General features: G+C 41.0%; 1 protein-coding gene across 1 annotated transcript; it reads left to right on the plus strand.

Moving 5' to 3' along the window:
- The first annotated feature begins 5183 nt into the window (after nucleotides 1–5183).
- LOC107121889 (acidic mammalian chitinase-like) lies at nucleotides 5184–17222 on the plus strand. Its single transcript, XM_015424898.1, has 11 exons — nucleotides 5184–5208; nucleotides 7162–7191; nucleotides 7310–7511; nucleotides 7911–7967; nucleotides 9133–9298; nucleotides 10793–10917; nucleotides 12098–12221; nucleotides 12847–13032; nucleotides 14389–14508; nucleotides 16247–16388; nucleotides 16957–17222. Exons 1-11 carry the CDS (start codon nucleotides 5184–5186, stop codon nucleotides 17220–17222), a joined length of 1443 nt encoding a protein of 480 aa, XP_015280384.1.
- The last annotated feature ends 950 nt before the right edge of the window (nucleotides 17223–18172 follow it).

Consider the following 18172-nt stretch of genomic DNA (forward strand, 5'->3'; position numbering starts at 1 on the left):
CTATCTACTAGTGCCCTAACCTCTGATTTAACATATAACCAACTGACTTCACTAGAAATCATGTGATTACTTAGCCTCTACTTCAAACAGATAGATAGTTTTCTCTACCAGACTTTCCAAAGGTATAGCTCCCACCCAGGCAGAATTTGTGGCAGAAGGCACTTACAAGAGTTATTCTATCCCAGGAAATATAAAATGTACTAAGTTGACTTTGAGCCCTTCACTAGATCTCCAGCCTTGTGGTCTCCTACCTCTGCAGAAATAAAATAATGTTGGCACTGTCACCAGTAGAAACTTGTAGGAATATGCCAGTTTAGTTCCTCTAAAAAACAAACCATCTATTTTTGTGTCTTTAAAGACTCTTCTTCAAACTAAGATTTCCTGATCAACTTTCTTGATTCAGGATGTCCTTTTTATAGAACTGTTAGGCACATAGAGGGACAAAGCCTGCTGAGGAAAAATCAGCATGGCTTCTGCAAAGGGAAGTCCTGCCTCACCAACCTTTTGTAGTTCTTCAAGAAAGTGAGCAAACATGTAGACAATGGTTACCCAGTAGACATTATATACCTGGACTTTCAAAAGGCTTTTGACAAGGTAACTCACCAAAGACTCCTGAGTAGCGGACAGGTTCTCTTATGAATTAAAAATTAGTTAAATGACAGGAAGCAAAGAGTAGGAATCAATGGACAGTTCTCACAGTGGAGGGAAGTAAGCAGTGGGGTTCCACAAGGATTGGTATTGGGGCCAGTACTATTTAATTTATTCATCAATGATCTGGGACTAGGGATGAGTACTTAGTGGCCAAGTTTGCAGATGACACAAGATTATTCAGGATGGTGAAAACCAAGGCTGACTCCAAAGAGCTACAAGAGGACCTCCACAAACTGGGTGAGTGGGCAGTACTGTGGCAGCAACGTGGCAAATTAAGTTCAGTGTTGGTAAGTGTAAACATCCCGACTTCAAGTATAGACTAATGGAGTATGAACTTGCTGAGACAGAGAGGGGGAAAGATCTTGGAGTCATAGTGGATAGCTCAATGAAAGTGTCAACCCAGTGTGCTGCAGCAGTAAAAAAGGCAAACTCTATGTTAGGGATTCTTAAGAAATGGATTAAGAATAAAATGGCTGATATTGTAATGCCCCTGTATAGATGTATGGTGTGGCCTCATTTGGAATGCTGTATACAGTTCTGGTCACTGTAACTCAAAAAGGACATTGCAGAGCTGGAAAAAGTACAGAGGACAGCAACAGATGATTAGGGGGTTGGAGTGCCTTCCCTGTGAGGAAAGGCTGAAGAGTCTGGGACTTTTCAGTTTAGAAAAGAGATGACTAAGGGGGAATGTGATAGAGGTTTATAAAATTATGTATGGGGTGGAGAGAGTTGACAAAGAAATTTTTTTCCCCTCTCCCAAAATACTAGAACTCAAGGGCATCTAATGGAACTGATGGGCAGTAGGTTCAGGATGTTCAAAAAGAAAATACAACTTTGCATAGAGAGTGATTAAAATGTGGAATTTGCTGCCAGATGATGTAGTAACAGCCACAGGAATAAACAGCTTTTAAAGGGGATTAGATAGATTCATGGAGGATAAGTATCAATGGTTACTAGCCATGGTAGCTGAGAGGAACCTCCACATCAGAGGCACTAAGCCTCTGAATCCCAGATCCTGGAGGCAACATCAGAGGAAGACCTGAGCCTCTATGCCCTGTTGTTGGCCATCCACTGTTAGCCACTGTATGAGACGGGATGGTGGATTAGATGGTCTAATCCAGCAGAGCTCTTCTTATGTTCTTATGGGTGCAGAAAGACCACAGTAACAACAAATTCATTTTAAAAAACCACTTTCCTGGAGCATGCATTTCTCCTCTCATTCACCTAGCACATAGAAAAGAAAAAAGTGGTATGGCTTCTATTCTCTTACTGAAAAGAACACACATATACACATGCACTAGAATACTATGGAGCATGGAAGTGAAGAAGAATAGGACTCAATCCTCCCACTGAGAAAGTAGAGACTGTGCTGGCATCTTCCTTCATAGGTAGGGGGTACTGCATCATGCAAAGGTGTGCTAGTTTGGTGCATGCAAAGATGTGTTCGTTTGGTTTGAGAGCCAGTTTGGTGTAGTGGTTAAGTGTGCGGACTCTAATCTGGGAGAACCGGGTTTGATTTCCCACTCCTCCACTTGCAGATGCTGGATGACCTTGGGCAAACCATAGTTTCTGTCAGAGCTGTCCTTGAAAGAGCTCTCTCAGCCCCACCTACCTCACAGGGTATCTGTTGTGGGGAGGGGAAGAGAAAGGGGATTGCAAACTGCTCTGAGACTCTGAGTGAAGGGTGGGGTATAAATCCAATCTCCTCCTCTTCTTCTCCTCTTCCTCTTCCTCCTCTCCTTATTTGCTGTCTTTCTCTGGTGGGGATGCCAGAGAAGAAAAAAGATATACTACTCCTATTGTTCCCAGGAGTACCAATCACTTTAAAATGTGGTAGGGGTGATATTGGAAGAACATGATGAAAAGTATTTGGGGGATTTTATAATAATTGCCTCTTAATCCAGTAATTTCTACATAAACAATATGTCAAGATGGAATTGAAGTGACATGTAGACGAAGTGCTTCAAAGAGTTTTTTCATTGTGAGGAGGAGGAATAAGGAACTTTGAGGTATTCTGTATATGGTAGGTCTTATCTGAGTAAGGTTGGAGCTAAAGCAGGGCTGGTTTCAGGTTTTCAGAGGTCATGGGTGACAGTATAACCAGGTCCTCTTTAACCTTTGGTATAGCCCCTTCTCAGAGGTTAAGACACTGAAGCTGCAGACAGGAAGGTCTGTAGCTCGGCAGTTCAAGACCCTATTGCCACTTGACAGAATGAGCTCCCGTCTCTGGCCCCAGCTCCTGCCAACCTAGCAGTTCGAAAGCAGGAAATTGCAGGTAGATAAATAGGTACCACTTTGGTGGGACAGCATTCCATGAGCCTCGGCATTTAGTCATGCTGGCCACATGATCGTGGAAATGTCTTTAGACAGCACTGGCTCTTGGAAATGGGGATGAGCACCACCACCCCTAGAGTCAGATTCAACTAGCTTTTGAGCAAGGGAAACCTTTACCTTTACAGCCCCTTTCTCCTCTTACACCCTTTCAGTTTGGCCCCTCCCCACTGGCTCTACCCTGTCTTCTTTAACCACATCCTTTTCCATTTCAAGTTGCTTACTCTGGTAAAGAGAAATTATACAATTGTTGCTTTCTTGGTAGCATGAAAGCAACACAGAAAATTATCTGTGTGGATGCCACCATAGTGTAAGTGCTTGACTTTTGGTGGAGAAGTGGCTGAGTATATTACTACACTGTACAATTAATGTGGAAAAGAGGTCATGTTGCTTCTTAAGTGAGGTGTATTCCACAGCTAGACAAATGCAGTATGTTAAAAAGTCCACAGAAACTTTAAGACACTTAGGGGGGAAAGAGCCTTTTGTTCCCTCATCACTTCCATTCTGATTAATAACTTCGATTCATAAGTTATTTACCACGGGAAATAATGTCCACCATTCTTTATGATAAAGTTAGCTATTATTTTTCATTGCAAATATTTCTGCCATTCTCATTACTCTTTATATTACTGTTCCCAGTTGTGCCATTAAGCCTTGCATCCCTATAAAGACTTTGCCCTGCTGCAAGGAAACTCCTAAGTTCTGTTCTGCTCCCCACAGCTGGCACACGTTAGTAAGTGCTCCTGCAGCTCAAGCCAACCAAAACAGTGCACTGAATTTTGTACAAATGGGGCTGACAGCAATGACGAGAGTCTTTAAGTTGCCAGGGGACTTCTGTTTTATAAAAGAAAAACAATTATTTCACAGAAGAGGTGTTATTGTTTATTTAAAACTTTTATATGCCACCTTTCCACCCAACTTCGGATCCCCAAGGTGAGTGCCTGTGAGTGGGCCCCTGGGAAGACCTTGGTATCTGCCCGATCTCACCAACTGCTGATGCTAGTTCTGAACTAAAGGCTGATATCCAATGGTGTAAGTTACTTCTCTCAGAAGAGGGGAGATGATATCTGCCAGTTTCCTCACTCCTTGATGCAGCACACTGAGCTTCCTAAAATGTTGCTTCTGAGGACAAGGGACTCTCTGGAATAGCATGCAAGGATTAATAGGTGAAAATTTCTTCCTCATGCTGACATGCAGGAAGAAAAGACTTATGTTTATAACACTTGGATCCCATCCTAGATTTCAGGAGGGGACAGAAAACAAGGATTAGGCCAAAGTAGTATACAGAAAGTTAAAATCATGTTGAAATGTGCGCTTTGAGTTCATGTTGTACCTGGAATCTTATCGTTTAGATTCTTTTCATAGAAAAATCTATGCTTACTCTCTACATATATGATGTATTGGATATTCAAGGTTTCATCTTACCCCCATTCTCTCTAGCCTTCATATGAAACTGATGATTTGGAGCACAGTGTCACCAGAATGTGAATGAGACACAGGTCTTCTTTTAATTTAAATCTAGTTCTGAACCAGTGTTTCACATTAGAGCATGACTGGTTATGGATGAATGTATAAGCACTAGAAGCTACAGGAATAAGTGAGATTTGTGCATACCTTTAAAGAGTAATGGTGTTTCATACTTATGAATTCACAGTGGGAATTAGGTGTCCAACATTTCCTCAAAAGTATCCCTTTAAATCTTCAAATTTTTTGCAAGAAATACATCTCAAGTTAAAAAGCAAGTTACAAAGGAGAAAGGAAAAAACTGAACTGACCCGATGAGTAATCTGTTTGCTACCAATGTCATTTCTCCTGTAATAATAATATTATAAAGATACATTTTCACACATAAGCAAACTTCTTACTGATATGCATATATTTGTCTTCTTTATCTAATAGCCAGTATCTTTGGTACATTTCCAGTGAATGACTTTAACATTAGGGACTGGGGTGTAAACACCACTCTCCTCTTTCAATCCATACGATGTTATCCAAAAATTCAGAAGATTCAAAATAAGTACTTCAAGGTGAAGATGGCTGCCAGGCGCCTATTTTCATTTTGTCTACCAACTGTTACATATTAACCTTCTAATTTATTTGGTGGGTGAAGATATCTGAAGTCACATGTTTGATTGGGGGGGCAGAATGTATGTTATAAAAGGAAAGTTAACTGCCAAGCAAGCTAGTACACAGGTATCAAAATGGGCAAACTACTCCTTCTGACTGGTGAGTATGGGAGACTGAATTATGAAGTTAGCAAAAGAACAACAATATTGGATTTCCAGTCTCTCTGTTCATCACTCTGTACTTTGATCTCTGTCTGTCTCCATAGATCTTCTATTCTGCTCTGACCTTGCTTAATTTCATATTACAGATATGTTCTATCTGACCATATACTTTTAAAAGATTTTCTAAATGCAGAATTAGAGAACAATTTTAGAAACTTTGAAAAAAATGAACGTGGAATTCTAGGAAACGGAGGCCTCCCTAGGTGAAGAGTATGAAGAAATAGGTTCAAGTTGCAACAAAGCACATTTAAGCTGAATATCTAGAAATGTTTCCAGACTGTAAGAACAGTTATACAACATATTCTTCTTAACACTTTTAAGACACTGGGTGAGTTTATCTTAGCTTATGTGTACCTTATGTTAAAGAAACTCAGGAGCAGATCAGCCCTTTATCTTACCGGGAGAATTCCAGGTGAGCTGCACTGGCAACCAGAAACAAGCCAAGCCAAACCCCAGTAATGCTGGCAGCATTGCAGCAGCTGTTCAGGTCAGACTCTGCCAGTAGTGGGGATGGAAGAGGCAGCAGAAGAATTTCCACAAGACATTGTCATTGCCACTGGCTAGAAAGGGGGACACTCAGTTTGCCTTGCTCCTGAGCAGTTTTAATAGCCCAATCCCAGAAAATCTTATTGTTGCACTGGCTTGGACTAAGTGACTCACGAAATATTTTTCTAATAATCTATTATCTGGTGTAGTGGTTAGAAGCATAGACTCTGATCTGGGAGAACCAGGTTTGAGTCCCCACTCCTCCACATGCAGCTGCTGGTATGATCTTGGGTCAGTCATGGCTCTCTCACAGCTGTTCTGTCAAGAGCAGTTCTCAAAAGAGTTCTCTCAGCCCCACCTACCTCACAGTGTGTCTGTTGTAGGGAGGGGAAGGAAAAGAAGATTGAAAAGTGCTCTGAGACTTCTTCAGGTAGTGAAGGGTGGGGTATAAATCCAATCTCTTCTCTGTTCATCTCTCTTCTGCTTTGTTTTGGTAAATGTGTATTGTACATTTGCAGGAATAATGTGGGAGTGAGCGTGGTACTTGCAAAGCAGAATAGTCCCTGGGCTTGTGCATTCTTGCCCTATATGTGCTACCAGAGGCCAAACCTTTACAAACCAAGCAGGTTTACTGCCAGTTACAAAGCATAGCTGGGAAAACCACTAAGAATCACCACCTGCACCTGCGAGTGCTGCATCTCCACATTTTCCTTAGAAGGAAAACACAGTATAAGGAAGTCTGTGTTTTATCTGTTTATTTATTTATTTTTATTTTGAGATTTATATCCCATCCCTCTCCCAGAACGCGGGGCTCAGGGTGGCTCACAACATTAAAAAAAACACAACAGAACCATACAGTTCATCATTAAAACAATTAAAATCTTACCTACTTCCACCTTGTTATGTGGATGATTCTGGTTAGCTGGCACTTAATTGCTAGACAGAACAGTACTATTATTTACAAGCAAAGCAAATTATGTTCTGAGTTCTGTCATTTCAGTACAGTGCAGGGAATGAATCAGATAATAGGTATCTCTCCTCTAGGCAGTGTAATGCAAGCCGTCATTTAGAAGCAATCTGCTCTCACAGTATTAATCACTGTTGCATATGGTGGACAGTCTCAAATGTTGCATGGACCTTCAGGAACTTTGAATATTCTGCCACATATCTAAGTAACAAACTGATTTAATAGTAATTCTTTCTCCCTGGGGAACTGTTTTTCTATGGGAAGGACTCGGCATATTCACCAAATGATAATTCTCAGGTATAGGTTAGGGGAGTAACACAACACTGGTGTGAAACCAAGGTAATCTTCTAGCCTAGATTTACTTGTTAACTTGCAGCTGTAAGAAAAACCCAGGCCTTGTTTTTGTGCTCAACTCACAACCAAACTTTTCTTTAACAGGTCTGGCTTTCCTGCTGCAGCTGCAGCTGGGTAAGTTTCAGCACACATTCCCTTTTTATTATATTGCACTAAAATTAATACTGAAAAACTGTTGCTTGACCATTAATATCTAGAATTCATTGACTGACCTTTATTTTCTAAAATGTAGGCGCATCCACCAACATTGTCTGTTACTTCACCAACTGGTGCCAATACAGACCTGGAATTGCGCGTTATATGCCCGAAGATCTTGACCCTTGCCTATGTACTCATGTTATCTATGCTTTTGCTGGCATGGCTAACAACCAGATCCAGACCATTGAGTGGAATGATGTGGCTCTCTACGGTGGCATTGATGGACTCAAAAACTAGTAAGACGACGCAATGTTTGTATATACACAACATGTACAGATATCCTATCAAAGCACCCAGTTCAGCTTTAACATATTAGTTTTCTACTTTCTATCCAACATGAACAACATGTTGCAAAAAGTGCTGTTTTGATTCCAGCTTAGAAGTCTCAGGTTGTTTTTAAGGGTTGCACAGAAGGGAAAATGCCTACAGGTGGGGTTTACCACAGTGCTGCATTTTAATATTAAAATCTTCTTGTAGCAAGATTGTCCCTTCTATACAGTTCTGAAATGTTATAGGATTACCCTGGCAAACCATCTTTATGGCATTTATAGACATTTCATTTAAAGAAATGACCAACTTGTAATTGTTTGCAGCAGGTTAAATTTTTTCATGACGTTTGGATAATTTGTTCACAGCAATCCTGACCTGAAAACCTTGCTATCAGTTGGAGGGTGGAACTTTGGAACCCAAAAGTAAGTTCCTCTATGTGCATTCTGAACAGCTGGTTTTTCAACTGGCAACCACACAGAACATTCACTGTGATACTTCCTTGGCCCTTAGCCATGTTCATCAGTTAAACACTGTTTTTCTTTCAACCATACCCTAAATGTGTCTAATGTACTTCCAGATTAGAGAAACTAAGGTTGTGATCACACGCACAATTAGCCACACCACAGGCGCAAATGCCGGGCGGATTTAAATGGTGTGATCAGACACAAACATCTGGGAAGCGCCCCACACCCATTGGCAACCCATTTTGCAGTGCCACAGAAGGAGAGTAAAAAGACACCAGGGAAAGTCCAGTGGCAAACAGGTTGCTACGGGCCATGGACGGACTTTCCCCTGTCTGATCACTCCATCGCGCTCTCATGGCATCGGGATGGTCCATGTCATTGTTCCCCCCCCCTTCTCAGTATGCACATCATCGCACACTCCATAGAGAGCCCTCAGTGCTGAGATGCGATTCATCAATTCCCTGTTTAAGCGAATCAGAAACAAACGGCAAAAAACAAAACCCCGACTCACCCGTGGTTGCGTCTGATCACGCAGTGGCAGGCTGCCCCCACAGCTTCAAAGGACTGTGTGATCACGCAACTGCGGGTCAAATTTCTCTGGGGGAATAGCCTCGCTTCTCCCCCCCCCCCCGGTATATCTCATGTGTGTGACCGCACCCTATAGGTTGCTTTCATATATGCAAGTCTCCACACACATATGGAGAGGAGTGTAAGTCATCATGTGAGGTTGTGTTTTTTATTCAGCATTTGGAAACTGATCACTTGCCTTTGCTTCCAGGTTCATGGAACTTTCTCTCCCCCAATATAAAGAATAACAATATTTGAAATATTTGAGAAGTATTGTCAAGGAAGAAGAAATAAATGGATTATGGTTATTGAACACAAATATCCTTCCTCCCTAAATCGTGAACAATATTCTAGAAAAACAATATCTTGTCTATGCATTTCAAAGCTAGTTAACTTCAAAGACAAATTTTTATCATTTATGCTAAAAGAGCGAATTAATTCTTAATTACAAAAACAGGGCACCTAATTACTCTTACACCATTAGTTTTGTTACGAATATGGCCTGAAATATACATATGAAATAAAATGGATCATCTCACTTTGTTTTACCTTGCAGGTTTTCTGACATGGTTTCCTCTGCTCAAAATCGTCAGACCTTTATTCAGTCTGCCATTTCCTTCCTGCGAAAGTATGGTTTTGATGGGTTGGACATTGACTGGGAGTATCCTGGCAACAGAGGCAGCCCTGCTGATACCCAACAGCTTTTCACAGTCTTACTTCAGGTTGGCTTTGATAGTGCATTCCCTTAGTCCTGTGGCAATGGAAGGAAAATTTCCCAACGCTATTATCTTTGACATGCAATAGATTCACTAGCATAAGTATAATAACAAGACCCAAGTTACTGATGGCAGATACATCTTCCATCATCTCTTCTTGCCACCTCCCAAACAGTCTCCATCCCACCTACAAAAAATGGCATAAAACCTGAGGAATTTTTTTTCTGTGGGAACATATATAGATGAGGATAATAGATGGGCAGTGGAAACTGAAAAAAGGGGGCACAGTTGAGTGTGGGGTCATCCTACTTTTTAATTGGGTGGTGGATATGGCCACAGTGATTTTCATATCTACATGGACATTAGTAGACCATGACACAGGGCAATTGGAATGATGGTTTAGAGTTAGACCCTGCTACTTCAGGGCAGGTATTTTCCACATTAAAATTTGGAGAGTTAGATGGCCCTTTTAATATATTGTGTTCCACTACACATACTAAGTGTATTTATTGCTATTTCCAAAAATAACCTTAAGGCATCTTATCTTTTTTTTAATTGAACATTTTTAACAAACAAAGAAAAGATGCATACAAACAATTCCATCATGGTGCATATCATTTTCGATTTACAGTTGGTTAGGATAGTTGTCAAGCTACAACATGTACATAAAAAGAAAACAAAGATCACTTTGGCTTTACAGTTGTAACAAGTCTATAGGATAGGCACTGTTTGGTACATTGCCATTAGCTGTCATAAATTCCAAAAATGGATACCAAATTGCTGGGAATTTAGCTTTTTATTTTGCATCATCATTTAGTACATTCCTATAAGCAATCTTTTCCATTATATAGAATTGCCAGATCTTATCATACCATAGCGTAGTTGTAAGGGGTAAGTTATTTTTCCATTTAATGGCAATATAGGCTCTAGCTGCTGCCAGCATAAAGTCAATAAGTATTTTTTGTATTAAGTAAATCACAATTTTCCCATAAAGATATCTGTAAGCATGTTATTAGAAATGAATGTTTTTGTGTTTATATGCTCATCTAAATTGACCCTAAATCAAATGCAGAAATGCAATTTATTTTGAATTTTTAATGGCACCATTCTGTACACAAGTATGTCCAGGATGGCTCAGATAAATAAAACAAATAAAATAAATTACAACAATAAAATCAACAGGGCTGCCTATTGGATAGGCTGGCCCTATTTCCACAAAAGGTTTTTTGAATATATCAGGCTGCCAAAACGATATCAAAATTACAGCTATTTCTGAGGCATCCTTTTAATTTTATTACTTTATTTACGTTTGCCCTCCATTTTGGCAGGGCACTTTACTTCAGTGTGTTTAGAATTTTTAAAAGGTTCTGTCACTCACAGGGAAGTTTTCCCAGGTCAAGTCAGTGAATTCTCACCTTATATTTAAGAAAACAAAAATATTCACAAAAAAAGACAGTTCATCTTTGATTACCTAATGACAATTCACTTCTCCAATAACAGGAAATGTATGAAGCTTTTGAGCAGGAGGCTTCTCAAACCAACAAACCCAGACTGTTGATCTCTGCAGCAGTGTCTGCTGGAAAAGGCACCATTGAAACTGCTTACCAGATCCCACAGATGTCTAAGTAAGTGGCAGAGTTATAGGTTCTCCATACAATAAGAAGAGACAAGTGTGTGCAATGAAAAGGAGCAAACATTAAGGCTAGATTGCTAGAGCACACTACAGCATCATAAGACATGTGCCTAACTAGTATGACAAGAATTGGCAGCTCCTTGGTGCGGCCTAATGTGCTAATGTGCTAATGAGCTGTGTTGTCAGGGATGTGGCCCAATATGCTAATGAGTTCCTGCTGTTGGGTGTGGCCTATTATGCTAATGAGTTCCTGCTGGGCTTTTTCTACAAAAAGAGCCCTGCTAAACATGATTTTTGAAATTCCACTACTGAGAAACTGGTAGTTGATTTTCTCATCACATAACAGGCAGGTTGTATCTTGTGTCACTGAAATTTGAAATGCGATCTGCAGCAGGTATCAAGGAGAGATAACTGACCTTTGTGTGTGGGTGGTCTGTAAATGTACCTGCACCAGTCAGAAAAGGTCAACTTGAAAAAGGAATGTGACTTTTATGTATTATATGTGCAGGAGCTCCAGAATATGGGTCTATATAGGATACTATTGTATTTTAATCTGGCCTGCACTAAATACAGATTCTATTATAGCATGTACTTGTCAGATTGCTTCATCTACAAACAGTCAAAACCAGCAGTGATGCTGAAGTGATTAAAGGAAAAATGAGTATAGTTAGCAGATCTTGGCGTAAAATAACCATGCTTCTTGATTTCCTCCTGTGACCCCTATTTTAGCATCTGTTTGCAAATCCCAAGGGGCTGCCCCACAGAAAGTTACTTGGATATTAGCAAAAACTAAATTGGACCCTTATATAAATACCTTAACTGAACAGTTTTGTAGAGTATATTAATTTGCTTTTTTATTTATCACAATTTTGAATAATCACACCAAATTGCAAAGAAAGGGACAAGGAGCAAAGACCATGGATGTATCATGTGTTTTATCTTGATAAGTTCAAAATTGCTCTTGAATTTAAAAGCACTGCATGTGGCGCCACGTGATTTTACTAGACTTAAATGAAATGCAAAAGGGAAAGTGTGGTGACACCAATACCACATAGAGAACATACAAAATGGAACCCAGTAGTTTTCCTACTGAATTTGAGGTGGAAAACAAATAGTGGAATGATTTTTATTTATTTATTTTGCTATTCCCCTCCCTGCAAAAAAAAAAAAAGGTACATGGACCTTATCAACGTGATGACTTATGACCTCAGAGGATCTTGGGAAGGTTTCACTGGCGAGGACAGCCCATTGTTTGCAGGGCCTGAAGACCAAGGCTCCTACATCTACTTCAATGTGGTGAGTGACAGTTTCTGTAAAGGGTTCTCTTTTACCTTCATTCACAATCAAAACTATCCCAACATTTATTTATTACATATTTATACTGCCCTTCCTTTGGGTAGCATATATGTTTCCCTCTCTCCATTTTATCCTCAGAACAACTCTATGTGATAGACAAATTGTGACTTAGTGACTGGTTAGCCAGCTGGCCTAAAGTTACCTAGTGAGTTCATAAGAACATAAGAGATGCCAATGTTGGATCAGGCCAAAGGCCCATCCAGTCCAACACTCTGTATCACACAGTGGCCAGAAATACCAGTGCCATCAGGAGGTCCCCCAGTGGGGCCAGGACATTAGAAGCCATCCCACTGTTGACCCCCCCTCCCCAAGCACCAAGATGACAGAGCATCACTTGCCCCAGAGTCCCTATCTATACCTTGTGGCTAATAGCCACTGATGGACCTCTGCTCCATATGCTTATCTAATTCCCTTTTGAAGCCGTCCATGCTTGTAGCCACCGCCACTTCCTGTTCTGAACACCAATCTCCCTAATTGCAACGCTCTAAATATTATACCATATTTGCTCTCAAGATGGTTTGGAATAATTTTTCTGACCCACTTGCAATGTCTTTTGCAATACCAGGACTATGCTATGAATTACTGGAAGAACAACGGTGCTCCAGCTGAGAAGTTAATGGTAGGATTTGGAGCCTACGCCCGCACCTTCACTCTCAGCAACCCCTCTAACCATGGCTTGAATGCTCCAACCTCTGGACCAGGTGCAGCTGGTGCCTATACCCAAGCAGCTGGGACACTGGCATACTTTGAGGTAAAACTCTGTCCTAGTTCTCACTGAAGTAGTATACATCTGTCTTGGTTTATCATGTCAGACATTAAAGTGATTGAATGCTCCTCCAGTTCTCGCCACATAGAAAATTAGATGCCAGGGAGAAAACCTCATACTCCAGATCCACTTCCAAGGGCAGGTCCCTGACCAAAGTCCTTTAGCTGCTGCAGCGTTCCCACAGGGTAGATCCTGAGGTAGCCATACCTCCAGTCTCCCTGTTGAAATAATCTGTGGTTCTCTCTTTCTCCTAGTCTGGCCCTTTTCCACTGTTCCCAGGAGAGTGCAGTCACCTACGACCACAGAGACCAACTCCAGCCTTCCTTCCACTGCCAACAAACTGACCCTTCCCTCCTCTCTTCCTCCAAAGTTTATCAATCTCCAGATGGAGCCTGGAGTGCTCCCAGAATTTCAACTGATCTCCAGACTACAGAGATCAATTCCCCTGGAGGAAATTGCAGCTTTAGAGGACAAACCCTATGGCGTCACATTCCCACTGAGCTCCCTCCTCTCCCCAAATTCTACGCTCCCTGAGCACAGCCCCCAAATCTCCAAGATTGTCCTGAGTCAGAGTTGGCAATGCTGCTTTCCCCTGCTTCTGCCTTTTCTGTTTCCTTCCTGCCACACCAATTTCCTGGCTCTCTTATCCTACCCATAAGCAAGCCTTTACTCCAGAGTAGTTTAGTGTTTTCCCCCTTCCTGCTCCTGTGTTACCCCTGGAGTCTGCTTTGACTCTCCCTCTTCTCTATAGCCAAGTTGCTGCTTCCTTTAGGTCCACTCCAGGGGGGCGGCCTCCTCTCCCCATATCTCGGTGTGCTGTATTGTGTGAAAGCCACTCTTTGCACTGCATCAGCTTAAAAGACTGCATAGAACTTAGGGTTCCCAAGTACCTACCTACGATCCGGTGGGGGACACATGCTTCCCCGCTGGAAGATTCTTGCTTGAAACACAGGCGCTGCACTATTCTGTTGCCCAGACGTGACGTAGGCACGTAGCTGGGCGACGCTCTGGTAATGGGACTGGAAACTTGATGGTACCATCGAGTTTCCAGCCCCATTGCTAGAGTGTCATCTGGCTACATGCATACGTCACGTCTGGGTGACGGAATAGTGCAGCGCCTGTGGTTTCCCCACGGGAATGGTCCTGCGAAGAAATATACATCCCCCGCCGAATTAAGGTAAGTACTTGGGAGCCCTGATAGAACTTGTTTGTATCAATGTCTTATTTACCCAATACAATTTTAAAGTCCACACTACCATAAAAAGAACAAAATTAATCCAACAGCTATTTTTATGTAGGCAGATGTTTTCATAGATTTAACAAGGCATATTGGTCCCACAGGTCTGTACCTTCTTGAAGAGTGGTGCCACTGTTGTGTGGAATGCTCCCCAGGAAGTTCCCTATGCCTACAAAGGAAATCAGTGGGTTGGCTATGACAACCCTAAGAGTTTTGCCATCAAGGTATGCCTATCTGTTGCTTCCATTTTGTGCTCATTCATGGCTACACTTTTTAACCAGAAGAGGGGAAAGAAAGGAAGGATAGGTCATTAAGCTGACAGTACTTTAATGTTTTTTGCAAATGTGTTCAGCAGTGCCAGAAACCACACCTGTCACTGGCAACTGTTAAAATATTTGTTTCAGGAATGCTCACCTATTCAGGAAGAATTACCCTCAATCTGAATTTTCTCCCCCAGTCAGATCAGCACATAAATATTCTGATTGGCTATATTCTGGTGTTCTCCTATTTGCATTTGGATCTCTCATTGGCTGTGATGACCCACATAACTAATCAGGAAGCATTATCCTCAATTGCAACTGATTTTGTTTGCTATTAGTAATGTCATCACATATCTAGATTTGATGTAATCTGTTTATTACTTGATCTCTGCCTGGCTAATGTCATACATGTGACTAGGTCAATGAACAGGTGTTTTTTCTAAGGGCAGTATTCTCACACACAAAGAATTTAGGAGGAGGGATGAGATTCCTCTACCTGTCCTGAAAGCATTACTTTTGACATGAAAATCAAAATGCAAGAATATTCTGCATAGCCAAGTTACTTGATCATTTATCATCTCTTCTACCTCAATCATAGCAGTTTTATTCTAGAGGTTAAAATATTCTAAAGTGCCAACAGGGGTACAATAGGATTCCCAATTTCATTTCCGTGTCTTGCACAGGATTAGAAATTCTTAATCTCAAATAAGCAATGATAGGACATAGTAACTGTTAATGGAATACAGAGAAAAGTACAAAAGTATTTTAAATATTTCTGTCCTGACATCTTAGACTCAAGGTGGCAAACAAATTGATGACACGTTGCAAAGACACAAAAACCAACATAATAGTCCATTAACTGGTTTTTTAAAAAAATAATGCATAGGGTAAAAACACAGAGACTAAAAACACACCCAAATCTGTCAAACCAGTAATTTTTGTACCTTTCTTCCAAATTGGTTAGTCTTGCTTCCCACTGTTGTCAAATGATCCGGGATTTTGGTTTAGGTATTTTGCTGCCTCCTATCCACAGAAGGGGGTGGTGGTGGCTCAGAGGTTAAGACACTGAGCTGCAGACCGGAAGGTCTGTAGTTCAGCAGTTCGAGACCCTAGTGCCACGGAGTGAGCTCCTGCAAACCTAGCAGTTCAAAAGCAAGAAATTGCAAGTAGATAAATAGGTACCACTTTGGTGGGAAGGTAACATCATTCTGTGCACCTTGGTGTTTAGTCATGCCGGCCACATGACCATGAAAACATCTTCAGACAGTGCTGGATCTTTGGCTTGGAAACAGGGATGAGCACACACACCCCTAGAGTCAGATTCAACTAGCTTTCAAGCAAGGGAAACCTTTAGCTTTATCCACACAGGAACCTGTGCAATTGAACTACATGCGACTAACCTTGTAAGTCATTTGTTGAAGATTTATACTTCTGAGAAGTCCTGTATGTGTTTACCTGGAACTAAACCTCATATAATTACACAGAGAAAATCCATTGAATGAAGATTGCAAACTCAGTTTGTTCAGATTTAAGATGGAATTCCTAAAATGCCTTTAGAAATCTAGCTTGTGATATGTACTTGCAGCTTCAGGACAGCTAAATTTATAAATATCAGTGTGGAGTTAGGCCATTGATCCTCTCACCAGGTAATACAAAGAAAAGGACAGCTATGATTCCCAGCTTATATAACTATAACTCACAGGCTAAGTGGCTTTTGGAGAACAACTTTGGAGGAGCCATGGTATGGGCTATTGATCTGGACGACTTCACTGGCACATTCTGTGGGGAAGGCAAATACCCTCTAATGAATGCCCTGAAATCTGCATTGGGAGTCACCACTCCAAGTGAGTAATGTATTGATATTGGTAGAAGTTGAACACAGCAAACAATCTAACCCCTGGCCCTTTTAAACTGCTGCTTGTACAGTATTGCAACTGATGCTCATTATACCTTGCTTGGATTCATTGCTCTTAAGACCTTTTTGCGAGACCTCTTTCTAATTGTCACCAAAAGCACTTCCTTCTCAACCCTACTGTAATGTTTAATTATTCTTTCATGTCATTAATAGTGCCATTCTAAACAGAGTTACTCCCTTTAACTTCATTAACTTCATTGGATTCAGAAAGGTATAATTCCGTTTGGGAATGGACTATTAATCATGTTACCTCTTCTAGTTTAATCCCTTATTGTAACAGTTTTTGCTGGATCTGCAAATTCAGCTATGCAAAGAATAGCAGGCTACACTACTTGTTTCCAGACTTTTTAAACTCTATACCATATACACTTTTCCCACTTCTTGATATTCTAATTAATTTCTGGGTTATATATCCCAAGCGACCATGTATTATAATAGCAAAGATCCACAAATTCCAAGGAAGGAGGATTCTAATGCCATTCTTATCTTTCTTCCAGACTGCAAGGTACCAGCAACAACCCTTGGAACCAATGCTAATCAGCCTGCACAGCCAACAGCTGCACCTTCCGGTGGCGGCGGCAGCTCTGGTGGAAGTTCTGGTGGCAGTGGAAGCACCTTCTGCAATGGGAAATCGAGTGGCCTTTACTCAGATCCCACTAACAAGAATAGCTTCTACCACTGTGTGAATGGGAAGACCTATCAGCAGTTTTGCCAGTCTGGCCTTGTATTTGACTCCAGCTGCTCCTGCTGCAATTGGGCATGAGAACAACCACTGGGTAAATGCAGAACAGCGTGAAAAATAAAGAGGCATTTGGATTAAAATCATAGTCAGTGTTCTCTCACCAAATACACACAATATCAATGCAGTATCTGTTTAGATCCAATCCAATTAAACTTTCCAGTGACATTTTCTTGTGACACAATACAAAATATTCTGACTCGTAAATCATTTTTAAAGTGCATAGCCCATTTTTCTGCAAAGAACACAAACAAAAAAAATCTGAAACCATTTAACAGAAGCAGCAAGATTAAATGTTTGCAAACCTGATCACAATCCTAAGAAAATGTATAGAACAAATTAAATTGTTAGATATGATAAGAAACATAACTAAGGAATTTTATTGTAAAAGAAGAAGAGATTGGATGTATACCCGCCCTTCACTCAGAGTCTCAGAGTAGCTTACAAACTCCTTTCCCTTCCCCTCCCCACAACAGGTACCCTGTGAGGTAGGTGGGGCTAAGAGAGCTCTTTCCAGAACTGCCCTTTCAAGGACAGCTCTGAGAGAAACTATGGTTTGCCCAAGGTCATTCAGCAGCTGCAAGTGGAGGAGTGGGGAATGAAACCCAGTTCTCCCAGATTAGAGTCTGCACACTTAACCACTACACCAAACTGGCTCTCTGTAGAACTGCAATCAGTCCGAAGTTCACTTGATCAGCCTCCTCCTAGGAGACTCTTCGACTGAAAGTCCCAAATTATTTTATTTATTTATTTATTTATTTATTCTTCAAATTTGTATCCCGCCCTTCCCGGAGGCTCAGGGCGGCTAACAGGGGCACAAGTGCCTAATAAAAACAATAAGAACAGTATAAAAATACAATACAATATACAACATAATACAATAAATAAAATATCGGTGCTCCACTGCTCACTCCAATTCCTAAAATCAAGATGGTGTTCTACAGATGTTATAATAATACAATGACCGTATGTCC

The sequence above is a fragment of the Gekko japonicus genome, unplaced genomic scaffold (assembly GCF_001447785.1).
Source record: "Gekko japonicus isolate JY-2015 unplaced genomic scaffold, Gekko_japonicus_V1.1 scaffold1404, whole genome shotgun sequence".
Classification (NCBI taxonomy): domain Eukaryota; kingdom Metazoa; phylum Chordata; class Lepidosauria; order Squamata; family Gekkonidae; genus Gekko; species Gekko japonicus.